The sequence below is a fragment of the Hevea brasiliensis genome, chromosome 14 (assembly GCF_030052815.1).
Source record: "Hevea brasiliensis isolate MT/VB/25A 57/8 chromosome 14, ASM3005281v1, whole genome shotgun sequence".
Taxonomy (NCBI): Eukaryota; Viridiplantae; Streptophyta; class Magnoliopsida; order Malpighiales; family Euphorbiaceae; genus Hevea; species Hevea brasiliensis.
In genome coordinates, this window is record NC_079506.1 from 81869045 (window position 1) to 81891390 (window position 22346).

The 22346-nt window shown below is 29.6% G+C and overlaps 2 protein-coding genes across 5 annotated transcripts; both read left to right on the plus strand.

The window, feature by feature from the left end:
• The first annotated feature begins 8232 nt into the window (after positions 1-8232).
• LOC110645441 (uncharacterized protein YKR070W) lies at positions 8233-14667 on the plus strand. Of its 4 annotated transcripts, none has more exons than XM_058133473.1 (12): positions 8233-8462; positions 8566-8672; positions 9166-9201; positions 9529-9602; positions 9705-9745; positions 10477-10548; positions 10655-10862; positions 11993-12088; positions 12565-12632; positions 13716-13912; positions 14067-14150; positions 14328-14667. In XM_058133473.1, exons 1-11 carry the CDS (start codon positions 8338-8340, stop codon positions 14123-14125), a joined length of 1083 nt encoding a protein of 360 aa, XP_057989456.1. In that variant the 5' UTR covers positions 8233-8337; the 3' UTR covers positions 14126-14150; positions 14328-14667. The 4 variants fall into 4 exon arrangements, with proteins under 4 accessions (XP_057989456.1, XP_021654307.2, XP_021654313.2 ...); XM_021798615.2 differs by having other exon boundaries at positions 8236-8462; positions 13716-13923; XM_021798621.2 differs by lacking the exon at positions 9166-9201 and having other exon boundaries at positions 8236-8462; positions 13716-13923.
• A 252-nt stretch (positions 14668-14919) lies between these two features.
• LOC110645443 (protein TONNEAU 1a) lies at positions 14920-20944 on the plus strand. Its single transcript, XM_021798625.2, has 8 exons — positions 14920-15363; positions 16163-16295; positions 16979-17067; positions 17174-17296; positions 19246-19373; positions 19543-19565; positions 19652-19808; positions 20674-20944. The coding sequence occupies exons 1-8, from the start codon at positions 15277-15279 to the stop codon at positions 20723-20725; spliced, it is 792 nt and encodes a 263-aa protein (XP_021654317.1). The 5' UTR covers positions 14920-15276; the 3' UTR covers positions 20726-20944.
• Positions 20945-22346: the final 1402 nt, after the last annotated feature.

The following is a 22346-nucleotide window of genomic DNA, read 5'->3' on the forward strand; positions in this document are numbered from 1 at the left end:
TTTATTTTAAAAAAATTATTTTTTTTTAAATAATTTAATTTTTTTTAATTAAAAAAAATATTTTTATTAATTAATTTTTTTAAATATTTTAATTATTATAAAATAAAAAAATATATATTTTCCGTGAAACAAAACGAAACTAACTTTATTTACGCATTCATCATGAACCTTCTAAAATTTTGCATGAAACATTTATCCCATCATCATATTCTTTTTCTCCCTTTAAAGGACTCAATTACCCTACTATTTAACTTTCTCAAAAATCCCATTATTAGATCATGAAAAGAATGATATTATTAATGTAGGAATATAAAGGAATCATCCATAATATTTTTTTGACTGGAACGGAGACTCATTATTAAGGTTAATTATTAGATAAATTGAGAGCATTAAAAAATAATGTTCTCTCTCTTATAAAAAAGTAAGCCATTCTTATAATATAGATAATGAGTCTCACGTGATTGTGAGATATAGTACATGTGCACCGGATGTACTCCATTATTAAATGCCAGCCAAGCTATTTATGTTGTTTGGGGGTCCATATTCCACAAAGCCGTCTCCTTTTTTTTTTTCCTTCCAATCTTTTGAATCCTGCCTACAAGCTCAAGTTGTGAATTTTTTACTCTCTTTTTCCTTTTTAATAAATTAATTAATAGTGAAATAGACAAAAAATGATGTATACATTTTACTTTCAATAAGAAAATTGAAGTAGCAAGAAATCAAATTTAAATTTATTAAATAAATAAATATATTTTTAATTATTAAATTAAATCAGACTAAGTTAAACATTCAATTTTTTATATTCAACTTAAAGCACAATAAAAAAAAATTTATAGGCATGTGAAGGTTTGCTATGTCAAATGGAATGTTAAAAGATTCAAAATATTCACAAAATAAAACAATGGAAGAGGGATTGGATATCCCACTTGCATATATATGTTAAAGATGATGAACTCTTTTACCATTTGATTAAGGCAAAAATCCATGGGATTCTTCAATAGAATATAGAAGAAGCAGGCTGCTTCAAATGGCCTTCTCCTCAACATGATCTTGTCTCTGTGACTATATCTCTTTGACGTGGCCTTACCTAAATCCAATGGGAATTTTTATACTCTTCTCTCTGTCTCTCTCTCTCTCTCTCTCAAAGTTCCCCCTATTGGATTCTATTCCCATTGCTTTTAATTTAACATTTGACTGTTTTCATTCCCTAGAAAAAAGATAATGATAATCTCAATTAAGTGGAAAAGGTGTTGGCATGAATCCCATAAACAACCCAAAAGCAAGACCTTAGATTAATTCATTAACAATGGTTAGTGCTTCAAAGCGAAAGCATCCATACAATGATGTAACTATAAGATACAACCACTTATCCCATTCACCTTCATCAGCTTTTTATTTATTATTTTTTAAAAATTATTTTATTTATAATTATTTATCAATTTTAAAAAAATTAAAGAATATTAATTATTTTTTTCAATTTTACCCTTATCACTGCTTAAATATAATAACTATTTATTAATTTTCTAAAACCCATCTTAACATCTCTCCCTCTTTATTAATTAGATAAAATAAAAGTAATTTAATTAAATTAAGAAATATTTTTAATATAATTTAAGTACTTTAATTATTTTCTTAATTTCTATGAAAAAACCTTAAATAATAAACAAAAATGGACAAAGATTATTTATTATGATGAGTATTATCAATTATTAATTTTTATTGGGTACATTTATAAGCTCAAACTCATATAAAAATAAATTTAATAATTATCAAATTAGATATTTATATTAAAATATGAGTAAAATTAATTAAAATCTGTATACATAATACATGAATTTATATGTAAAAATTTAATTTAAGAATTGATAAACTCATTTTCATATGAATTCAAGTTCTTCATAGCTGCACTTATTTTTATTTTTATTTGTGATAACTTCAATAAATTTTTAGTCTATTTAGGATTTTTTTTTTCAATTATTATTAAGAATATCACTATTGAAATTTACTATATTGTTCTAGCTATGTTCTTTACCCTTCTTAATTAAGCTCGATACCCTTCTTCTACCATATTCCTTCTCAGGGCTGCAAGTTGACAATGTGGGTATGTTCCTGTCTCCTCACCCTTTCCAACTCTATTTCCTCTCCTCTCCCCCCTCCCCCTTTTCCAACATTATTACTATTAGGAGTGAACAGATTTCAATTCAAATCGAAAATCGAACTGAATCGGATCAATTCAATTTAATCGATTTGGTTTTAAAATTTAATCGGTTCGATTTGGTTTTATTTTAAAAAAATTTCAATTATTTCAGTTTGATTCAATTTTAAAGAGAAAAAAATATAGTTAAATCGAACCGAACTGAATAATAATTTTATATATTCAAATCGAATCAAATCAAACCGAATCGATTTTTGAATTGATTTAATTTTAGAGGGAATTTATGAATTATATTTAATTATATATATATAAATTATTTAATTTCATTGATTAATATTTATTGGATTCAAACCAAAATCAAAATTAGACAAAATAACTTGAAAATCAAGTCTAAATTAAAAAATCAATCAAAAATCAAAACTAATCGATTTGAACTGAATAAAATCGAAATAGAGCGGTTCAATTTGATTCAATTTTTCATATATTTCGATTCAATTCAATTTCTAAAATAAATAATTCGATTTTTATAATTTAATTGGATTCGGTTTGAATCAAATACTCATCTCTAATTACTATATATACTAAAAGGGGACAACCTTTTAGTGTTCCTAAGAACAGTGAAAGGTCCCTTCTATCCTTTATTTTTTTTTTTCACATGTGGCACGTGTTGACTGTAGAAAGATTGTTATTGTTTTTATATTTCCAACTTTAAATGACAGATGACAATCGGTTTTTTTTTTTTTTTCCTTGAGGATGACAATTTTCATAAATCAAAACTTCTTCTTTCAAATAAAACTTATAAAGAAAAATAATTTCTAAATCCTAATCTATAGATTAATCGATGTTTTTCAATGTTAAAAATTAATTTTAATATATATATATATATACATATATATATATATCAATTAAAATTAATTTTCTCATTTCAATTTATATTTCAATTTTAGTTGCTTTCAAATTATTTAATTATTATTGAAATAATTTTTAAATTTATTGTTTAATAACAATGTTATGACAATTTTTCCCTATTGCATCTCTTTATTTTTAGTGTCTTATTTTTTTAAATTTTTTTATTTTATTACTGAAACAAATATTTCCTTTTTAAATTTTACAAGATATATCTTGAATTTTTTGACATCCTAAAAATTTTTTAGAATTATTTGAATTTTTTGAACCAAAATAAACGCTTAATCTCTTTTAAATTTTTATATGGTGTTTTATTTTATTAATTCAATTTTTAAATTTCTATTTATTTATTTTAAAATTTAAACCACTTATATGTTCTTAAATAAATGATTTTTTCATAATTTTTACTTTTTTATTTTACTTTTTCTGAATTATTTAATTTACATTTATTATCATTATATTTCTTAAATGGTTTTAAGATTATTTTATTTTATTATAAAACAAATTTTACTTTATACACAAGCATTAAATATCACACTTTCATTTCATTGTAAGGAAAAATATAATAATAACAAATTATTAATATATTTAAACAGTATTTCCTTTTACTTTTTTTTTATAAACACTGTTTTAAAATGGTAAGATTTTAATTAAAATTATTATTCTTTTTGTTATAATAATAATAATTATTAGTATTATGTTAAAAATATTAAAAAATAATATTTACAAACTTTTTATAGTATCTTTTAGAGTTGTTAGTCTAATAAATGTATAATTATAAATAATAAATAATTAAATTTACTTTATTTTTAAATTTTGATGTAATCTATAATATATTTAATTTATTTTTTAATAACCGAATAAATATTTTAAAATAATATGTATATACATTATTGTTATATACTAATTTATTAACATAAAAATAATATTAGGCACATTTTTTTAGATGAATTAAATAATTTACTCTTTTTTACCGGTTATTATTATTTTCTTTTATAACTAGACTATACGATTAAATATTTTTCCTATGAAATTATAATTTTTTTTATGTATTATAATAAGTAAATAATAAATATTATATCATTAATATTAGTTTATCTTAAACTAAACTATACACACATAACTAATATATAATTTAAAAATTTTATTTCATTTGAATTATGATTTACACTTAAATAATATGTAATATAATTATTAGATGTATTTTAAAAAAATATATTTTTTTATTAATTATATTAATATAATAAATTTAAAAAGAAAATAATACCACAGCATGACGCCGGTTAAGCTTGTGTACTTCTTCAGAAGCATTTCTTGCCTTATTGTTAGTCTCTACTTATAAATAGGGGTGAGCATTATTTGATCTACACTGAATAAATCGAATTAAATTACTTTAATTTTATAATTCGATTCAATTTTTGAGATAATTTAATTCGATTTTATTTTATATTATAAAAATTTCAGTTTTTTCGATTCAGTTCAATTTTGAAGAGAAATAATTTAGTTAAATTAAACCAAACCGAATAATTTATTGATTTTTGAATTGATTTATTTTTATGGAGAATTTATGAATTATATGTAATTTTATATATGTAAATTATTTAATTTCATTGATTTTAAGTTCAAACCAAGATTAAAATCATACCAAATAACTTGAAAATCAAATCTCAATTAATAAATCAATCAAAAATTCGATCGGTTTGAATCGAACCAAACCAAAATAGAGCGGTTCAGTTCGATTCAATTTTATTCATTTTGATTATGTTTGATTACTAAAATATGTAATTTAATTTTATAATTTAATTCGATTTTTTTCGATTCTATTCGATTTGAACTGAATGCTCACTCCTACTTATAAGGGCTTACAGGGTTCAACAAATAGGATTCTACTCAAATCTCAATAATCCTTCAAATAAAATGTCTTTGGCAAATCTCTTAAACTAGCTAAGGCTTCCCCACAACTTTCTTGTTCGTCATTTCTTCACAAATAAAATTGATTTGTTGACAAGATTTATCAATCTATTAGTAAATTCTAGTGAAAATCACATTAAAAATAGAAGCATGTGTACAAGAGAGAACCCTTATACCTTTGGCACACTTCTCACTCTAGAAAACCCAGTAGGAGTAGGAGTTGAAATAAAATATTATTAAAATTTATATAAATTCTTACATAACAAATATTTATTGCTTCTCCTTGTAATTTTTCCGCTTATTTTATAGTATTTGGATTGGAGGAAAAAAAATAATGGGAGAACAATTAAAAAAGTTAATAATGATAAGGGAAAAATATATTTTCCCTCTTATGTTTGGATAGTGGAAGGAAAATATAAGAGGAAAAGTTACTTTATAAATAGTGAAATTACAATTTTATCCCGAAATTAAGAAATAAAAATTTATATAATATAAGGGTATATTTATAATTTTACACATTTTCCTTCCACTTTCTCTCCATTTTGAAGAGAAAGTAGAAGCCGACAAAATATATTTATTTTCCTCTCAAATTTGCATTCCTCCCTTATTTTCTCTCTAGTCAAACATAAAATAATGAAAAATAAAATTATTTTACTATCAATTTTTCTTTCCTCCCTCATTTTTCCTCTATCCAAACCAAACATAGTGTTAGAGGTTAAGAACTTATGGGCTTTTGTGCTTAAAGACAACAACGAGCTCTCTCCTTCAATACTACACCACACGAAAAGTTAGAGATGAGATTTCAGAAAAGATCGGTGTTTAGGGTTTCCCAAATAAAAAATAGCCGCCATTTTTATTTCAATCTCAAGCTTCTCGTTCCTTCTGCCAGCTTCAATCAAAACAGCAGCAAGAAAAACATGATGGATGGACTGTGTTAAAAATGGCAAACACAATCATTCGATTTTAAAAATAAAGGGACAAAAGTTAATCATTTAACTACTTCAATGATAAAAAAGTAATTTTATTTTTAAACTCAAATAATTTAACTTTTATATATTAAATTCACTTCAGTGCATTTAGAATTTTGATCTACACTGCTAAAATAGAAATCACTTATTAAGGGTGTTTAATTCACTTGTTGTATATTGTTGATAGATGATAAAGACTCAAATAAATAAATTAGAGTATTTGATAAATTTAAAAAAATAAAATTTATAGCTGATATGATACCAATCAACTGTAATTTGTATCAGCTATATTTTTAGAGCTGTTCACAACAGCTGATAGCTGATTTGATTTAATTTTTTATTTTAACCATATTATCATTTTTTATTTAACTCAAAAATTAATATTATTGATACTTTTATATTTATGATTTGTAATATTAACATTTTTATTAACACATTTAAATATTATTAAAATATTTTTATATTAATAACATAAAATATAAAATATTTATTTATATCTAAAAACTTAAAATTAATTATAATTTTTTTTTATCAATGATAATAATTATTTTATTATTTTATTTATATTTTTAAAATTATTTAATTATTTTTTAAAAAAGTTAATTATTTTCTCATTTTAATAATAAAATAAATAATATAATATAATAGATTAATAATTATATTTTTATTTTAATAATATAATAAATAATATAATATATTAAATTAATAATTATATATTTAATTTAATTACAAAATAAATAATATAATATAATAAATTTATAATTTTATATTTATTTCAATAAAAAAATAAATTAAATAATATGTATTATTATTATTGATAATTTCATATGTCAACAGTAATAGTTAAATATAGTTTTACTAAACATTTAATATAAATTAGTTATCATCAGCTATGAGCTATCAACTAAATTAAATTAGTTATATTCAATAATTAAACTAAATAGCTTTAAAATTAAATCAAATCGATCGGTCAAACCATGGATTGCTAAACCAATCAATACGAGAAAAACTTTATTGAGTGTTGACAACCTCATTTAAAGTCTTCAAAGTCTCAAGCAAATTGAATTAACTTGATACATGCACATATATTATAATTTTAATATTATTTATTAAATTTATTTTTAAAATAAACTAATAAATATTAAAAATTTAATTAGGACAAAAATTTCTCATTAATAGCACAATTGCGGAGAGCACTTGTTTCTTCAGTTTGATTTATAAAACTCAATAAACCGAAATTTATAATAGAATAAATCAAACTGAACTCAATTAGAATTAAAATTAAAATAATTTGAACTAAACTTATACAATTCGATTCAATTTATCTATTTGAAATTTTTTTCTTATTATGAATTCATAGTTTAATTTCAGTTATATTTCTTATTTTTAATTATAATTTAATACTAATAACAATCAATTAAAAAATAAACTATTCATTTCAGTTGCACCAATTTTTCTTAAAAAAAATTGAACTGAATTGAATAAACAAAATTTTTTTAAATAAAAAATCAAATTAAATCAATTTATTGAAAAAATTAAACCCAAATTTTGAATCAGTTCCATCAAATTTTTCGTTTATTATTTATAATTAACAAATAAAATTACTTTTCATGCACACCTAAAGTAAATTGTTATATTTTTTATTTATGCAATAAATTTTATAAAATAATATGAATATTTTAATATAATTAATATTTTATAAATATTAAAAAAGATAATTGCATATTTATAAAAAAATTGTGTATTATTCATAAATATTGAGAATATTTAATAATAATTATTAAAATTAAATATTTTTACATAAAATTTAAAAATATTATTAATTTTTTATTGAAATTAAATATTATTAAAATTTATATAAATTATAACCTAATTAATATTGATTGCTTCTTCATTTTAACCATTGATCAAGTCCACCACCGAGCATTATAGTCCGGTGATTAACTTGGCAAAATGATCTTATTCCATCTCAGCTCAGCATGGTGCTAACTCTCTATACCAGCACGATCACAATACTAAATCTCTACTTAGTAATATAATAGGAAACCCGATGAGTTGTTCAATAGTTTGTATAGGCCGTCGGGTTAATTATTAAATACATTAGGAATATTAAAAAATAATATTTCTTCTCTCACAGAAAAATGAGTCTTTCCTTCTCGATCCTTATTATATAGGAGTGGGTCATGAGAAAATATATGTACACCGAGTGAACTTAATAATTTCTCTAGGTCTCGTACGGAAGGCCTTCATTTTTTCATTAAAAAAAAAAATGAAGTCCAAAATTTGACGGTTGCATCTTGTCATTTTCCCGCGTATTTTACAGGTTAAGGACTTGTGGGCTTTTGTGCTTGAAGACAAGGTCTTTCCTTCAAAACTACACCACACGAAAAGGTAGAGATGAGATTTCAGAGAAGATTGGCGTTTAGGGTTTCCCAAATCAAGAATAGACCGCCATTTCTGTTTCAATCTCAAGCTTCTCGTTCCTTCTGCCAGCTTCAATCAAAGCAGCAGCAAGAAAAACGGTTCTTTTGATTCTTTGCAATTCGTTTTTCTTATTCGCACCGATTATAATTTTATATTTCAATTAAGCGGAGGTTAGAGTTGGAACTTTTTTAGTGATTGCAGGTGTTCTTCTTTTGGAATCGCGTTCGACATTGATGGGGTTATTCTTCGTGGGCGTGTTCCCATTGGTGGCTCTCCTCAAGCTTTAAGGAGATTATATGAAGACTCTGGTATTTACATGTTCTTTCTGTAGATAGAAAGACGCACTCATATAGATGATTCAGATTCACTACTTCTACTAGTGTGGATGTGGTTGGAGAGAATTTTGAGGAATTGAAAGGGATAAATTAAGTTGTAGTTTCAGTTTATCTTTAATAATTATTGGTTTCAAATTGACAAATCAACTTGACTATGGTAATCTTTACTCTGAACTAAAGTTCAGCAGACGTTATTGTTTGAGTTCCTAAACAAAAGAATCCGATAGATTGATCTTCAGAATGTCTACTTTTTATTTCTGTGAAAATGTTGTGGCAGATAGAAGGATCAACACTGAATTTGGGTAATTAAGGTGATATTTGGATATAGGAAGGAAAGGAACTTCATCCTGGTTTATGGGGTCCTTTTTTTTCCCCCAATTCTTTGTGGTAATTAGAGATAACCTCTACCAACTTGCCTTATCCTTGTTTGTTACATCTAAGTTTGATGATTACTTCATCTTTACAGGGTCTTTGAAGGTTCCCTTTTTGTTCTTGACAAATGGTGAGTTGCTTAGAATATTAAACTTTAATAGTCAATTTGCAGTTTCTCGAGAGAATGGTATGGATATATGACCAAAGGAAAAATATTGATTCCATTATATAAATACTTGTTCATATTGATCATGACAAGTGGAATGAATTATGGATATCAGAATGGCACTATGTATGGATCAAACCTATGTTCCTGCACCAACCTTTTTCCAGATGGTTCTTTCTATGATATTTGTTCCTGGAACATTGCATATTTCATGATACTCTTGAATTTTGAAAGCGAGGATACACAACTAAGCAATGAAATGACTAATGCCATGTAGTTCTGTTTGATTAGGAGGTGGCATTCCAGAATCTAGACGAGCCATTGAGTTGAGTGAAATTCTGAGTGTAAAGATTTTACCTTCTCAGGTACTGCTGAAAGATATTGTACACAATGAACTTTACCTTTGGCACCATTTGAGATTTGACTGATGGAACCTCTGGCATAGCTGTTTTTTTTTGCTCACACAGGTTTTACAGGGTCACTCACCTTTTAAAAATCTGTTGAAGAGGTACATATATATATATGTTGATTTGCTGCTTTTTTTATTTTTGTATTTATACATCTTCAATTTGAAAATAGTATATCCGTCCTAAACATAATTTTGACATTTTCATTTCTTGTGGACTGTATTTTCATTATATTCTTAAATTTGATCCTGTTAATCTCAATATTTCTTAAATTATATGTTAATATGAATATAATAATATATTAACCACACCTCATCATTGGAAAGTTGTTAGAATAGAGTGTGCCCTTCAGCAGCACAAGAGGTGAAGGTGGGACTGTTTAGGGTCATTTTGTCTTTAGATGTAGACCAGATTGAGTTTGGTGGATTCTCACATGCTAAATAAATTTGTTTCATTCTTAAAGATAGCTATACTTTCCATTCCGTGTGCACTTTATTTTATGATTACAACAAAAAATATGAATATTGGGAGTTGGGACCAAAGAAATGGTAGCCAAATTATAATTAATCATCCAAGGGGGAAAAGAGGTCCTATTGATTCCCCCAAAGTTTTTCAGGTGTATTCATTACTTTATTCCTATCTTGATGCACTTATGGAATACTTGGATATACTTCATAGAATATGTCTGTGAAGGTCTTGTTGTGGGAATAATATTCTTTTGTGGTTTCATGAGGAAATTTATTTGATAACAAGATTTCTTTTTTGTAGCATAACAATTATTTTTGTCATAATTATTTATTATACCTAACTGACTTTCAAATATTTTCCCCAGATATGAGAATCAACTCATTATTGCCACTGGAAAAGGGGAACCTGCTCTAGTTATGTCTGAGTATGGTTTCAAGTAAGGTCTCACTCATTATTCTTGATCATATGATTAGCTGTTTTTCTAGACCATTCTTTCTAGATTTGCAACATTTTCATTTGGCCTCATTTGTTTTCGTTGGCAGAAAGGTTCTCTCTTTAGAAGAGTATGCCTCTTTCTTTGAGAATATTGATCCTGTGTCTCAATACAAGAGATGGACAACTGAGCAGGTATCAAATAGGACTAAGGGTAGTCTCTCTCTCAATATGACACCAAGATGCAATGTTTCTTCTGAAGCAGTTAAAGCAGTATTTATTGTCAGTGATCCTGTAGATTGGGGCAGGGATATTCAGGTATTTTTTGTTTTTATGTTGTCATCCAACATGAACCTGCCAGCTCATCTTTGAATTTTTTATAGCTCCTCTTAAATGTGGCAATTTCAAAACTCTGTAAATTGTTTTGTCTGGTGTAATTTTCTTGCTATTTTTACATTGATTGTTGAGTTGTTATTCATGGATAGATAGAGTATAAAATTATAGTGTTAAATTATTTTCTTTTGCAAACTGTAGGGCTCATGCATTAGATACAAATAAAGTGCATGCATATGACTTCCTGAGAGACACTGTTTCAGTCACTGTGTATCAGTTACTTGTTGAGTAACCTGTCTAACCATAAACATAAACTGTGAAAAAGACAAAAAGTATTGGGCCAACTCAAGTATCTGGCTGTTCATGCTTGGCTTCGTTAATCCAGAGCCCTTCTCAAATTCAGTAGAGTTTTAGAGAGGCAGGCTTGAATTTGGCTTGCCACTAAAAGCAAACTTGAGCTCATTCAGCTCAAATTGAGTTCAAGTCAAACTCAAATGTTTAAAGCTTTTACCGCCTTTCATCATCATTAATGTTCCACTTAAAAGATAAAGTTGGTAGGCCTACTTAGTGGTTATCTTACCATTAAAACTTTAAAAGCTGCTTCCATAGACACATGAAAGTGAAAGGTGCTGCTCATTTTCTATGTTAAAGGAAGCACACTCCTTGTTTTCTCAGAGTGTGTCTACATGCTCATCATTTGATCTTAATAGTTTGGGAAGACAACTATGCCTATGTTCATGCTCATTGATAATTGCCAAGGTTGGAAAACATATTTAGGAATCTTCAGGAACAACTATAATTTAAGTATGGTTTCACATCTAATTAGGACCACATTTTTACTTTTACATATATTATATAATTTATAGATTATAGTAGACTATAGTACTATACATAATAGGGGTTAAGACAGCTTCTGTGATGGTTTGCAGCACTGTTATCATGGGAAGTAACAGTTTGAAGGGCAGCAACTATTTGCTCTGATTGGTTGTTACATGTTAAACCTCTCTTAGGCCGCTCTTTTCCTTTTGTCTTGATGCATTGCATGTTACTGGACATACATTATCTCTCCACTTTTAGCCTTTAAAAGTTATTAACTGACTTATGAATCACCTTAGGTTCTCAGTGATGTTTTAAGATCTGGAGGCCTTCCTGGACAGGAGAATGGGCATCAACCCCCGTTATATTTTGCTGCTGATGATCTTGAATATCAGGTTGGTAGTTATGCTTATTTACTTCTACTAGTTTGGACGTTATGGTTCTTTTCATATAGGCCTTGGTTTGTTTCTGATATTCCAAATGGACTTTGTGAAATGAAAATTTGCAATGGATCTTTTCACTAGAACTGAATGGAATTGGAATCATTGATATTAGTTAGCTTGAGGTGAATGAGTGATTATGAGCAAGAAATTCTGTTACATTTTTGCCTAAAGATCACATCACCAGTAGGCTTGAAACCCGCATGCATATAAGGTTGCGAGCCATTTTCATAAACATTTCCATCATTGGTTTTGATAAATTCTCATATTTTCTTTTTAGTAGTTAGTTACAATTTCTCCTGGATCTCGTCAACTCCAGCAGTCTTGTGTTGATTTATAGAAAGTTAGGATTCTATATTATTTATTTCTTTCATTACTTAAAAGTTGATTGAAGATTTGATGATTGCTGATCATCTTATTCTTCAGTACAGGCTGCATTTCCTTCTCAGCGTCTTGGAATGGGTGCTTTCAGAATTGCTCTGGAGAGTGTCTTCAACAGGTAAGGTTAGTGCTCATGCAATTTAAATTATTTAATGTCCTCTTTTTTGCCCTAATTAGGATTTTATCAGCCTGAGTGGTTCATAGATACACCAATACTTGGTGTTTCATGTCTAAATGACCTCAGAAAGTGCTAAAAGCTTAGTGTTGTTTAAAGTTGTGCTTTCAGATTGCTTCCTTAGTATTATGTCCTTTCTTTATTTCATAATTTGGAGATTATTTTGGAAAGAGAAATAGGTAATTTTCAAGAAGTACATAGAAAAACCATTTGAACTTGAAAAGTTAAGAGAATAGGTAGCATATGTTTAGCTTGCATTTAGCAACTGGAGTAACTGCTTTGTTTGTGACTTGAATTCCCAATACAAATCTTAGACAACACTTTTTTTTTTATGCTTTCCTTTCATCAGAATTGATGTTTTCTATGCAAAGGTTAGCCCATTAACTTCTGTTCATTTGTTTATTATACCTAGTACTTTCCCATCTAGATTAATTTCCACTTCCATGCAGAATGCCTCGCATTCTTCACTGACTGTTTCACTTAATTTTTTCTCCTCTCATTTTTCTTATCCTCTATTCTACTTCTTGAGATCTAGATTGTTTACATAGGCAGTAGTTTATTCTTTCTCCTCTCTCCAGTCAAATATCTTTTTATCCTTTTGATTTTTTAGCCAAAACAGTCCAAATCTGAACCTTGGGCCCTTGGCTGTTTATTATTATTTTTAATTTATGATTGGAATTTTCTTTGACGATGGAGATTATGCTTGGGATACTATGGTTGAATGTTTATCTTTTGATTTTGCATGGTAGATTTTGTGATCGTACAGATTGAATATTTGTTGTATAGCACTGATTGATATTACATATGATGAAACAGTTCTTTTCATATAGCTGTGGGTGGAACAGTATAGTTGAACTTGAAAGTGCTGTGAGAGTTATTAACCTGAAAAGCTTACATTACCGAGACATTATTGGTTTGGTTTGAGTTCAATATTTTAGAGCCTAACCTGTTGCAAGCTATCTTGTTACTTGCTACACTATCAGTGGTTTCTACGCTAAGATCTTTTATGTTTGTCATTGCTTTCAGAATCCACCACAATGCTCTAGAGAATGTATCTTTTGGGAAACCAAATCCATTTGTGTTCAAGAACGCTGAAGCTATATTAAGCCAGCTTCAGCTGTGTAGTCATATAGAATCTAATTTCAAGGAATGTGGAGGACCTGGATCACCTCCTTTGAAAACCCTTTATGTGATTGGTGACAATCCTTCTGTTGACGTCAAAGGTGCCCATCAGGTTCGCCGTGCCTATTTGTTGTAATTGTGGCTTTTGACTGATTGAGCCTATAAGCTATTCAGATCATTTTAATTATCGTAGGCAGTAAATAATCTCTGATTTTCTTTAGTAAATAAAAGAGTATTATCTTATTTTACTTTCAGGCTGGAAATCCTTGGTTTTCTATTTTGACGAGGACAGGCGTTTTTCGAGGGGAAAGTAACCATGCAGAGTTTCCTGCAGATCTGGCAAGTTAAATGATGAATTTTTCAATATGCATGCCAAATATATCATTTGACAATACAAAAGAAGACAAGCATGTACACATGCATATGCCTTTTTCCTCTAAACAATCAATGAGGGTTGGGGAAATCACATTATTATTGTTATTATTATCTGAATATGTTTCGCTTTCAACTTTGCAGGTGGTGGATACCGTTGCAGAGGCAGTGGACTATATTCTGCAAAGGGAGGGCATTACTTAGTACTCAAACAGCTAACTTGCCCAAATAATAATTTCCTTCTATACAAATCATTTTAATATATGTTATGTTCAAGATATTTAAAATTAAAACCAAAGAAAAAGTGGTGAAAGATTTTGAGGCTGGAATATAAACCAGCATTCTTCCTGATGCATGGTTTCAATGGCGTATTGTTGCTAGAATTGATGGCTACCATGTTTCTGCATTTTGGCTTTTAGGCCACATAACATTCTTTTGGCTTTGAATCTTTCTTATTCCTTCCGGTTTATCCTTTTACATTGAATTGGTAGTTATTACTATTGATTTGTCAAATAATCATTAAAAATGTAAGGGATTAATTGATTTTTTTTTATCGATAAATCAAGAAAGAAAATGAGTCAATTGACTCTTCTAAATTGATTTTTTAATTTTAATTTTTTTAATTTAATAATTAAATATGTATTTTTGTGTTTATATAATTTAAAATATAATATAAAATATATTTTTATATTAATATAAAAATTAAGGTTGAGAATTTTTTATTTTTAACCAAAATTAAGGTGAGAATCTAAGTGAGGATTTTCTGTTGGATTCAGAGCGGAGACGCATTTTTCTGTCGGAGTTAATTGGATCTCGTCATGCCTGTATAAAGCTGGTCTTTTTATTAATTTTTTTAAAATTACATTTTTACTAACAAGTGGGACCCGAATTCAAAAGCTCAGATCTTGAAAATGGACGGCCCAGATCTGGTGAAAATTTCCACTGGACCCACATTTACCAAAATATGTTACCCCAATCATCATTAGGCCCATCTCTTTACCCGTGCCTCAGACACTTCTCTATTTCATATCTCCCTTCACGATAGAGAGAGGGAGAGAGAGAGAGAGTGAGCAGAGAAGGAAAGAACTCGAAAATGGACGATTACGCTAGAGAAATGATGGACCTCAAGACTCTCGTCACTCGAACTCTGGAGAAGAAGGGCGTCCTCGCTAAGATCCGGGTAAAAATTTTCTTCTAAATGCTAATCAATCCTCCATTTTCTTCTCTACAATCTCTGGTTGGTTGCCGAGAATCTTGTACGATCCAATTAGAAAGTGAATAACGAGATGCGGGACGGCGAATTTACCTCTTCTAAGCCAATTGGTTTAAGGAAGGGGACCACTTGAATTTCTTCTTTTGTCATTTATATCAAGTGAGATTACAATAGATGTCCTTCTTTAACTCGGATCTCGTGCCATGAAATAACATTGAAGATCTTTTTCATTGTGCGTGTTTAATAAGTTTGGTATTGATGTATTGTAGATCTTATTTTTGTTGTATTTTCGATCGGCTTTATAGCTTTTGTTTCTTTTGGTTAGGACGAGGAGGAATGGTTAATTTTTGTGAAATTTATTAGTTTGTAGGCTGTCGCTAGGGTTTGGTTTTTCCGTTTAAGATCATACTTGGTCTAGACTCATGTGAAGCTCCAATTTTAAATTGTGTGAGATTGTGCAGAACAAATGCACAATTTTTTTTTTTTTAAAAAAAGGGTCCTGTTTTTAAAATTGTAGTTGATGTTGATTTGGTGCTGAGGTTATTGTTCAGAGAGCATTTTAGGAAGAAATTTTTTGTTGCCTTCTTCTGAGGTGTGGTTATTGAGTGAAATAGAGAGAATGTTATCTATGAATGTGAACTGCTATTTGGTTGATGATTTGAGTTGCTCTCTGTTTCTTACTTATCAGTGTAGTTTGTATTTACTATCGGCCTTTTTTTTTTTTTGCATCTTTCTCTTTTCATTTACCTGGTTGTTTGGCTTCCAGGCTGAACTCAGGGCAAGTGTCTTTGAGGCAATTGAAGAGGAGGATAGGGTAATTGAAAAGGAAGAGGGCTTACCTCCTGCATTGTTGGGGAGCTGCAATGAACGCGCAAAACAACTTCATGCTTCTCCTTCAGGTTGCTCCTTGAATTTTAGCCACTATTATCTTTGATTCAAAATTTTGAGAGTGCTGAAACATTTCATTTTGTACCATGGGAATTTTTTAACTCAACCAATTAAGCCTTAATCCTAAACAATTTGGGATCAGCTCCTGTTTTCTTCATTCCATCTGCTGTAAAATTATATGTTTAGAAAGCTTTAGGGTCACTAGGTCATTTTTCATTATTTTGGGAATTTTTAATGTTTTCCTAAGCTGTAATCCTTGATGGTATTGCTGCATTTGTTAGACAAATTGTAGGTCAGGTTTTTGAGAGCTTATGCAAAGTCTAAAAAGAAAGTTATTTAGTGTAATTTAAATGATGAAAGCAGATGAAGTGAACAAATTTCCTGGTGGAAAAAAATTCTGTTCTAAATTTCTCTGTATCAGTAGACTCAAGCTTCATGAGTGGGTGTGCTTTTATAATTTAAAATGGTGGCCTTTTAGGTTCTGCTGATTCTGATATGTATCTGCCATTAAATTGTCCATTAGGAGTTATGAACTTTCTTGCTTTGCATTTATATAGAGGCACCTTATATAACTATTACCGTATCATATAAAGATTAGTAATTCATATTCTAATGTAAACATTTGTTTGTGTTAACAAGAAATTCATAGTCATTTTCCCATATATTGTGTTTTGATTTTTCTTTCCAAATTCAGGGAGGTTGCTAACTGCACTGATATGTGAATATTTGGACTGGGCACAACTGAATCATACACATAAAGTTTATCTGCCAGAGTGCAATTTGGTAATCAAGTAATTTTTCAAAGTATTATTGCAAGATTTATTAACACCATTTTAAATATTCTTTTTCTTTGTGAGTTTTAAATTATTGTTCTTATTTTACATTGCAGCAAAAGGATTTTTGGAAAGCTGAGTTGAAGGAATTTAGTAGTAAGAATGGATATGATATAAACAGAAATGGCGATAGTGGTCCTTTGCTTTTGGATGTTCTTGAAGGATTCTTGAAGTTTGAGGTTTGTCTATAAAGTCTTCATTTGGGTGTCAAACTTTTCAGTCTGAATCTTCTAGGGGAAAGAGAAGTGTGTCATTTTGTTATCCAGATCAATCATAAATGTAACATGATGCAGTGTGACATATGATTAATACTGAGCAATCTACATGTGATGAGGAATTATTAGTAATTTGCTTTGCAATATGTGAGTTTATAGTAATCATCAATGCAAGAAATAGCAGCTTTTATAACCTTTTGTTAAGTTGTCAAAAGATGTTCTAGTAGGACCTTTGAGTAATTGGGACCATGTTTGTGAATATATACTGAAATAACATGGATGAGTGCCCTTTTGCTGATTGTTTCATGTTACATGGATGGAGCTGAAATGGGCTGCCTTTTGCATGTAGGCAGCATTTTTTGAGTGTGATGATCTTAATAATGAGTTATACATTCTAGTTTTCTATTGGAGCAATTCTATTCCTCCTGAAAAGCGGTGAGGGGGGACAAAGTCCTAGCATAAACCACATGAAAATTGTAAGGAATCTTGAAATAGTTTTCCAGAAGATGATTTTATTAGATGTAGATATACATGCATTTTTCTCTCGCACAAATCATGAATTCCTAACTTAGAAGCTAATCATTGATGAAAGCCTGTATTCACATATGCATGCATACTCATAGGGTTGTCAAATTATTGAAATTTATTTAAATATAAAGCAAACTAGCTACAGAGCTGACGATTAGTGAATTTTTAATGTTATTTGAAGAATCCATGACATTTAGTGTAAAAGGGACCTCTTTGAATGGTTTTGATGCTTTAACGCTGGGATGAATTACTGAAGAGAATATAAAGTGAAGAAAAGAAGAAAAATGAGAGAATAAAAATTAGAGCCAAAGGTTTAGGGATACGAATATATTAAGCTTATTATCACATCTTCAGGATGAGACTTGTTTGGTATCACATATATTTTGTTTGGGAGCATATAAATTGCAATTTTCACATCTATATAATTGTTGGCTATGGGCTTGCTTAGAATATATGGTAACTTAAGGTTTGTCTTGTAAGTTGACTGTGAGGTAGGATCATCAGCAAGCGTGTTCATACAATGAGCCTTTAATTTGAGAATGTAATGATGGTTAGATGGCTTTTTTTTTTTTTTAATTTGCTTTTGGGTTCACTGTACAAACCATTGCTCAGCCTACAAACTTTGGAGGGTTATTTATTGATTTGTTCCTGGGGTTCTGATAGAGGGAAAGTGGGATGATTCTTTTAAGATTTGGTGTGTTTGTGGTAGTCTGGTGCACATAGTTGGAGCAAATTCAAGAATTTTTTTTGAGGATCTGTATTTGTTATTGTATTTAATTTGGTTCACCTTAGTTTTACTTGCTGTACTTGGTTGGACCAAAATGCAAGAATTTCATGCATCATTATTTGCTTCTGAACTTGATTTATTTTGGGATAGTTGCTTCGTTAGGGCGCTTTATATCTGGAGCTTTCAGAAGAGTTTTCCTTGCACTGTTTTGTTTCTGTTGTATCTTAATAGGAAACTTTTCCTCCTGCTTATACTTGCATTTCTTCTTATTGATATTCTTCTTTTACTAAAGTAGGGAGCTTTCAGAAGAGTTTTCCTTGCACTGTTTTGTTTCTGTTGTATCTTAATAGGAAACTTTTCCTCCTGCTTATACTTGCATTTCTTCTTATTGATATTCTTCTTTTACTAAAGTAGGTTGGGATTGCATGTTCGTTGTTTGTCTTTACTTTTTTTGTCTTTGAATTTTTATATTTAATTAAATACAATATTTATTTCCTTCTAGTGGGTGCTTTTCCTTATAACAATGGTATCTGGAGTTATATTAAAAGATTTATCAGCTGCTTTTCTTTTATGATTTTTTTTCATTTGTTTATTTTTTTCAAGTTATTCTTAAAAAAAAAAAAACAATTAAATCATTCTGTAGAATTTGTTGTGACAGAATTTATCCCAAGGAAGAGGTATTGGAAGGAGAGTATCAGAAGCTGAGTCCTTATCTACCTTAGATTCAAGGAATGTTCGAAGACCCTCTTCATCATCTGTTGCTGGTGGTTTACCTCCATTAGGAAGGTGCTGTGCTTTCCTACTTTCTATTTCTCTCTCTCTTCCACCCACCCCCCCTCCTCTTCTCCTTTCTTCTCCTTCTCTTTTGCTTTTCTTTGTGTATAGTCTTTGCTATTTCTCTTCTCTTGGGCTGGTAATGGTTTTCTTTTGGTTTTTTGGCATTTTTTTTTTCTAGGCCAGCTTCTTCTCAGACATCCGGTGAGTTACTAGTCTAAGTATCATTTTTACTACTATATCCTTGATTCTTGATCCCTTTATCTGATGCCATATGTGATCGCATCTAGATAGGAGAGCAGGATCCTCCATGTCTAGTTACAGGAAAGATGAATATAATTGGAGATATGACAATGATGAACTTCCAGAAGATGTGATACGAGCTTCAGCTGCACTGGAAAACCTTCAGTTGGACAGGAAGGCTCGCAATCTAACTACATCTTGGCGGTAAGTTTTCTCATCCCCACTGAAACAAAATTCTTCCATTATTGGAAATGTAAATTTTGGATGTGTTCTGGTAAGTATGACCTGGACAATGGGAAAATGGGCCATAGTTAAGGAGTTGTAAAACCTTGTAGTAGAAGGGGAAAAGAATGCTCTATATAGTGGAAGTTTAGGCATTATTTCCTAGTAGTTTCTCTTGTTCATGCATGCATTCCATTTGTGGTGCTAAGGGATTGGCTTGGTACTGTTAGAGTTGATAATGTTGATATTTGAAAAATATCAGTTGTACCTTGTGGATGTTTTATATTGCGCCAGCAAAATGATGTATTTTAAAGCTTAGAATCCATCAACCACAGTTGTTTTTTCTCCAGCCTTTTTTTTCCTTTCTTTGTTTTGTGATCCTTTCCTGCTGTACTTTACATTTTCAGCCCCAATCTGGAATTCCTTGTTATACTAGAATCTGTCATGCTGTGCGTACTGTTTGGCATAGTGAAGATAGAATGTCATTTGGGTTGTGTGAATCCCTGCTTTTTTTATATTTGTACGAGTTCCACAACGCATGAATGCTGTAATCATACACAGAGGTAGTCTTCCTCATCTTCTATTTTCCCTCTCTGGTGTGTCTTATTGATGGTTTTGAGTGGCTATGTTGATTCTGATTGTGAGCTAGCAAATGTGTACAAAGAGATGCGTACTATTTCTAGGCTTCATAGCTTTGCTTTCTGGAATTTTACTTTTTGTTTTGTTCAAAACTAGCTTCCTTTGAGTTCTGATTATCTGTTTGGGAAATGATTCGCTTAAGTAACCTAGTAGTTAATGTTTTTGGTGTGGTTAGCCTCCTAAGCCTATGTATTGGGTTATGTTGCAGGCGTGCTGGGGATGGAATGAGTGATGATGATGGCAGGGTCGACCATATTTAGCTGAACGGCGTCCTCTGTGACACTGCACTTGTAGTTTAGTGTGTATTTTTAATTTTAATCTATCAAATGTTTTATTGACAGGAAAAAAGGGTAGTGATTTTATGTAAGTCTTCTCTTTCCTTCTTTTTTTCCCCCAAAATATGTTGAGGTGATTTATTGTTTTGTATGAGCTTCCTTGATTTCACTTATATTATGGAATCCATTTTGATACTCCATAAATGTAGGCCTCATTTAGTGTTGTCGTCAAATTCTCGATATGTAAAGTTACTTTGATGGATACATTGATGGAGATACCATGTGCTAGTCTGAAAGAAGAAGCCAACTTGCATCGGTACCCATTATAACACTTAGCATGATCATTTGATAAGCTAGCTGGGCACGGGGTAGAATTATTGATGTTGATAAATAAACTGGGAGTATGCTCTCAGTAATGACACTTGTACATTAGCTTTGGTTGTTCCTTGGTTAGGAAAAAGATAAGGAGAGAATGTTTCAATTTGTTGTCAGGTTTTAATCTAATTTGCTAACCTAAATCTGATCTGCGAGGATACATTCTCTAGGCTGTAAACGTGGTAACTGCAGTTGCTTTAAATTGCACAAAGATATGTCCACTTGCATATTTGCCGGTGTGTTTCCGATGCAGGTCCCTTTGTCCCTCGGCCCACTTGGAAGTACTGGACCTGTATCAGTTTCATTCATATAGTTGCTTTTCCAAGAGGAGATGATTTGTTTTTTTGGGGGTTTGAAATTTTCTCTTTTTTTTTTTTTTTAAGCCCTTCAATTACAATTGCGTTTTTAAGAGGAAAGCTTGACTGTCAGCTCTGGTTCTCGAGTGGTGTGCAAGATCAAAAGGCCTTTGCAAACCAACATTTTCCCCTCTTCCTTGCCTAGTTGTAGATTAAGCAACAAGAAACTCTCGAGCCATGTGGTGGAAGGTGCGCTTGCACTGCAGCACCTGAGTTGCTAGAGGCATCTAGATTTTCAATTGTCTATAGGTGGCGGGTAAGACACGTTAGTCTTCTAATCGACTGCCATCTATAATTGCTTTAGTATAGTTTCTCTGCCGTAGTCTTTTCCTTGCTGGAGCTTGTAGTTCTGATGTAATTTGGGAAATGAACGTCTCAAAATGGGTCTTGGTTCTGAGTTCCCTTTATCAGAAGCGAGGCAAAAGTTTTATTTTGCGTCTTTAGTTATATGAGTATTTAAAATATTTTGAATCTAAATAAACTTTTTATATTTTTTTTAAAAAATTTTATATCATTTAAATCTATATTATAAAGTATGATGAAATTTTTACGTTAATTGTCATTTACAGCAACACTTTCCTACCTTAGTTGAGTTGTGTATGTTTTAAAAAAACTTTATTTATTTTAAAAAAAATTAAATAAATTTTTTAAATTTTAAAAAAAATAAATAAGTCTTTTTACTATTTAAAGGATAAGCAAGGAGATAAATAAGTTTTTTAATTTTTAAAAATAAATAAAAAATTAAATTATAATTTATTTTTAATATAAATTCAACTAAAATTGTGTATGAAAATCTTCTAATATACAGGTTCTTATCAATGATTTTGCATATTTGATGGAAATTTGTTGAATCTTAGAGCAGAACACAAGTTTTT

Bases quoted from the DNA above. Each gene is read 5' to 3' on its own strand.
- LOC110645441 (XM_021798615.2), top strand. From the start codon at position 8,338: ATGAGATTTCAGAGAAGATTGGCGTTTAGGGTTTCCCAAATCAAGAAT. The intron at 9,603-9,704 runs GTACTGCTGAAA...TTGCTCACACAG, and splicing joins TAAAGATTTTACCTTCTCAG to GTTTTACAGGGTCACTCACC. The intron at 13,924-14,066 runs GTTCGCCGTGCC...TTTTACTTTCAG, and splicing joins ACGTCAAAGGTGCCCATCAG to GCTGGAAATCCTTGGTTTTC.
- LOC110645443 (XM_021798625.2), top strand. From the start codon at position 15,277: ATGGACGATTACGCTAGAGAAATGATGGACCTCAAGACTCTCGTCACT. The intron at 17,068-17,173 runs GTAATCAAGTAA...TTTACATTGCAG, and splicing joins ATCTGCCAGAGTGCAATTTG to CAAAAGGATTTTTGGAAAGC. The intron at 19,566-19,651 runs GTGAGTTACTAG...GATCGCATCTAG, and splicing joins AGCTTCTTCTCAGACATCCG to ATAGGAGAGCAGGATCCTCC.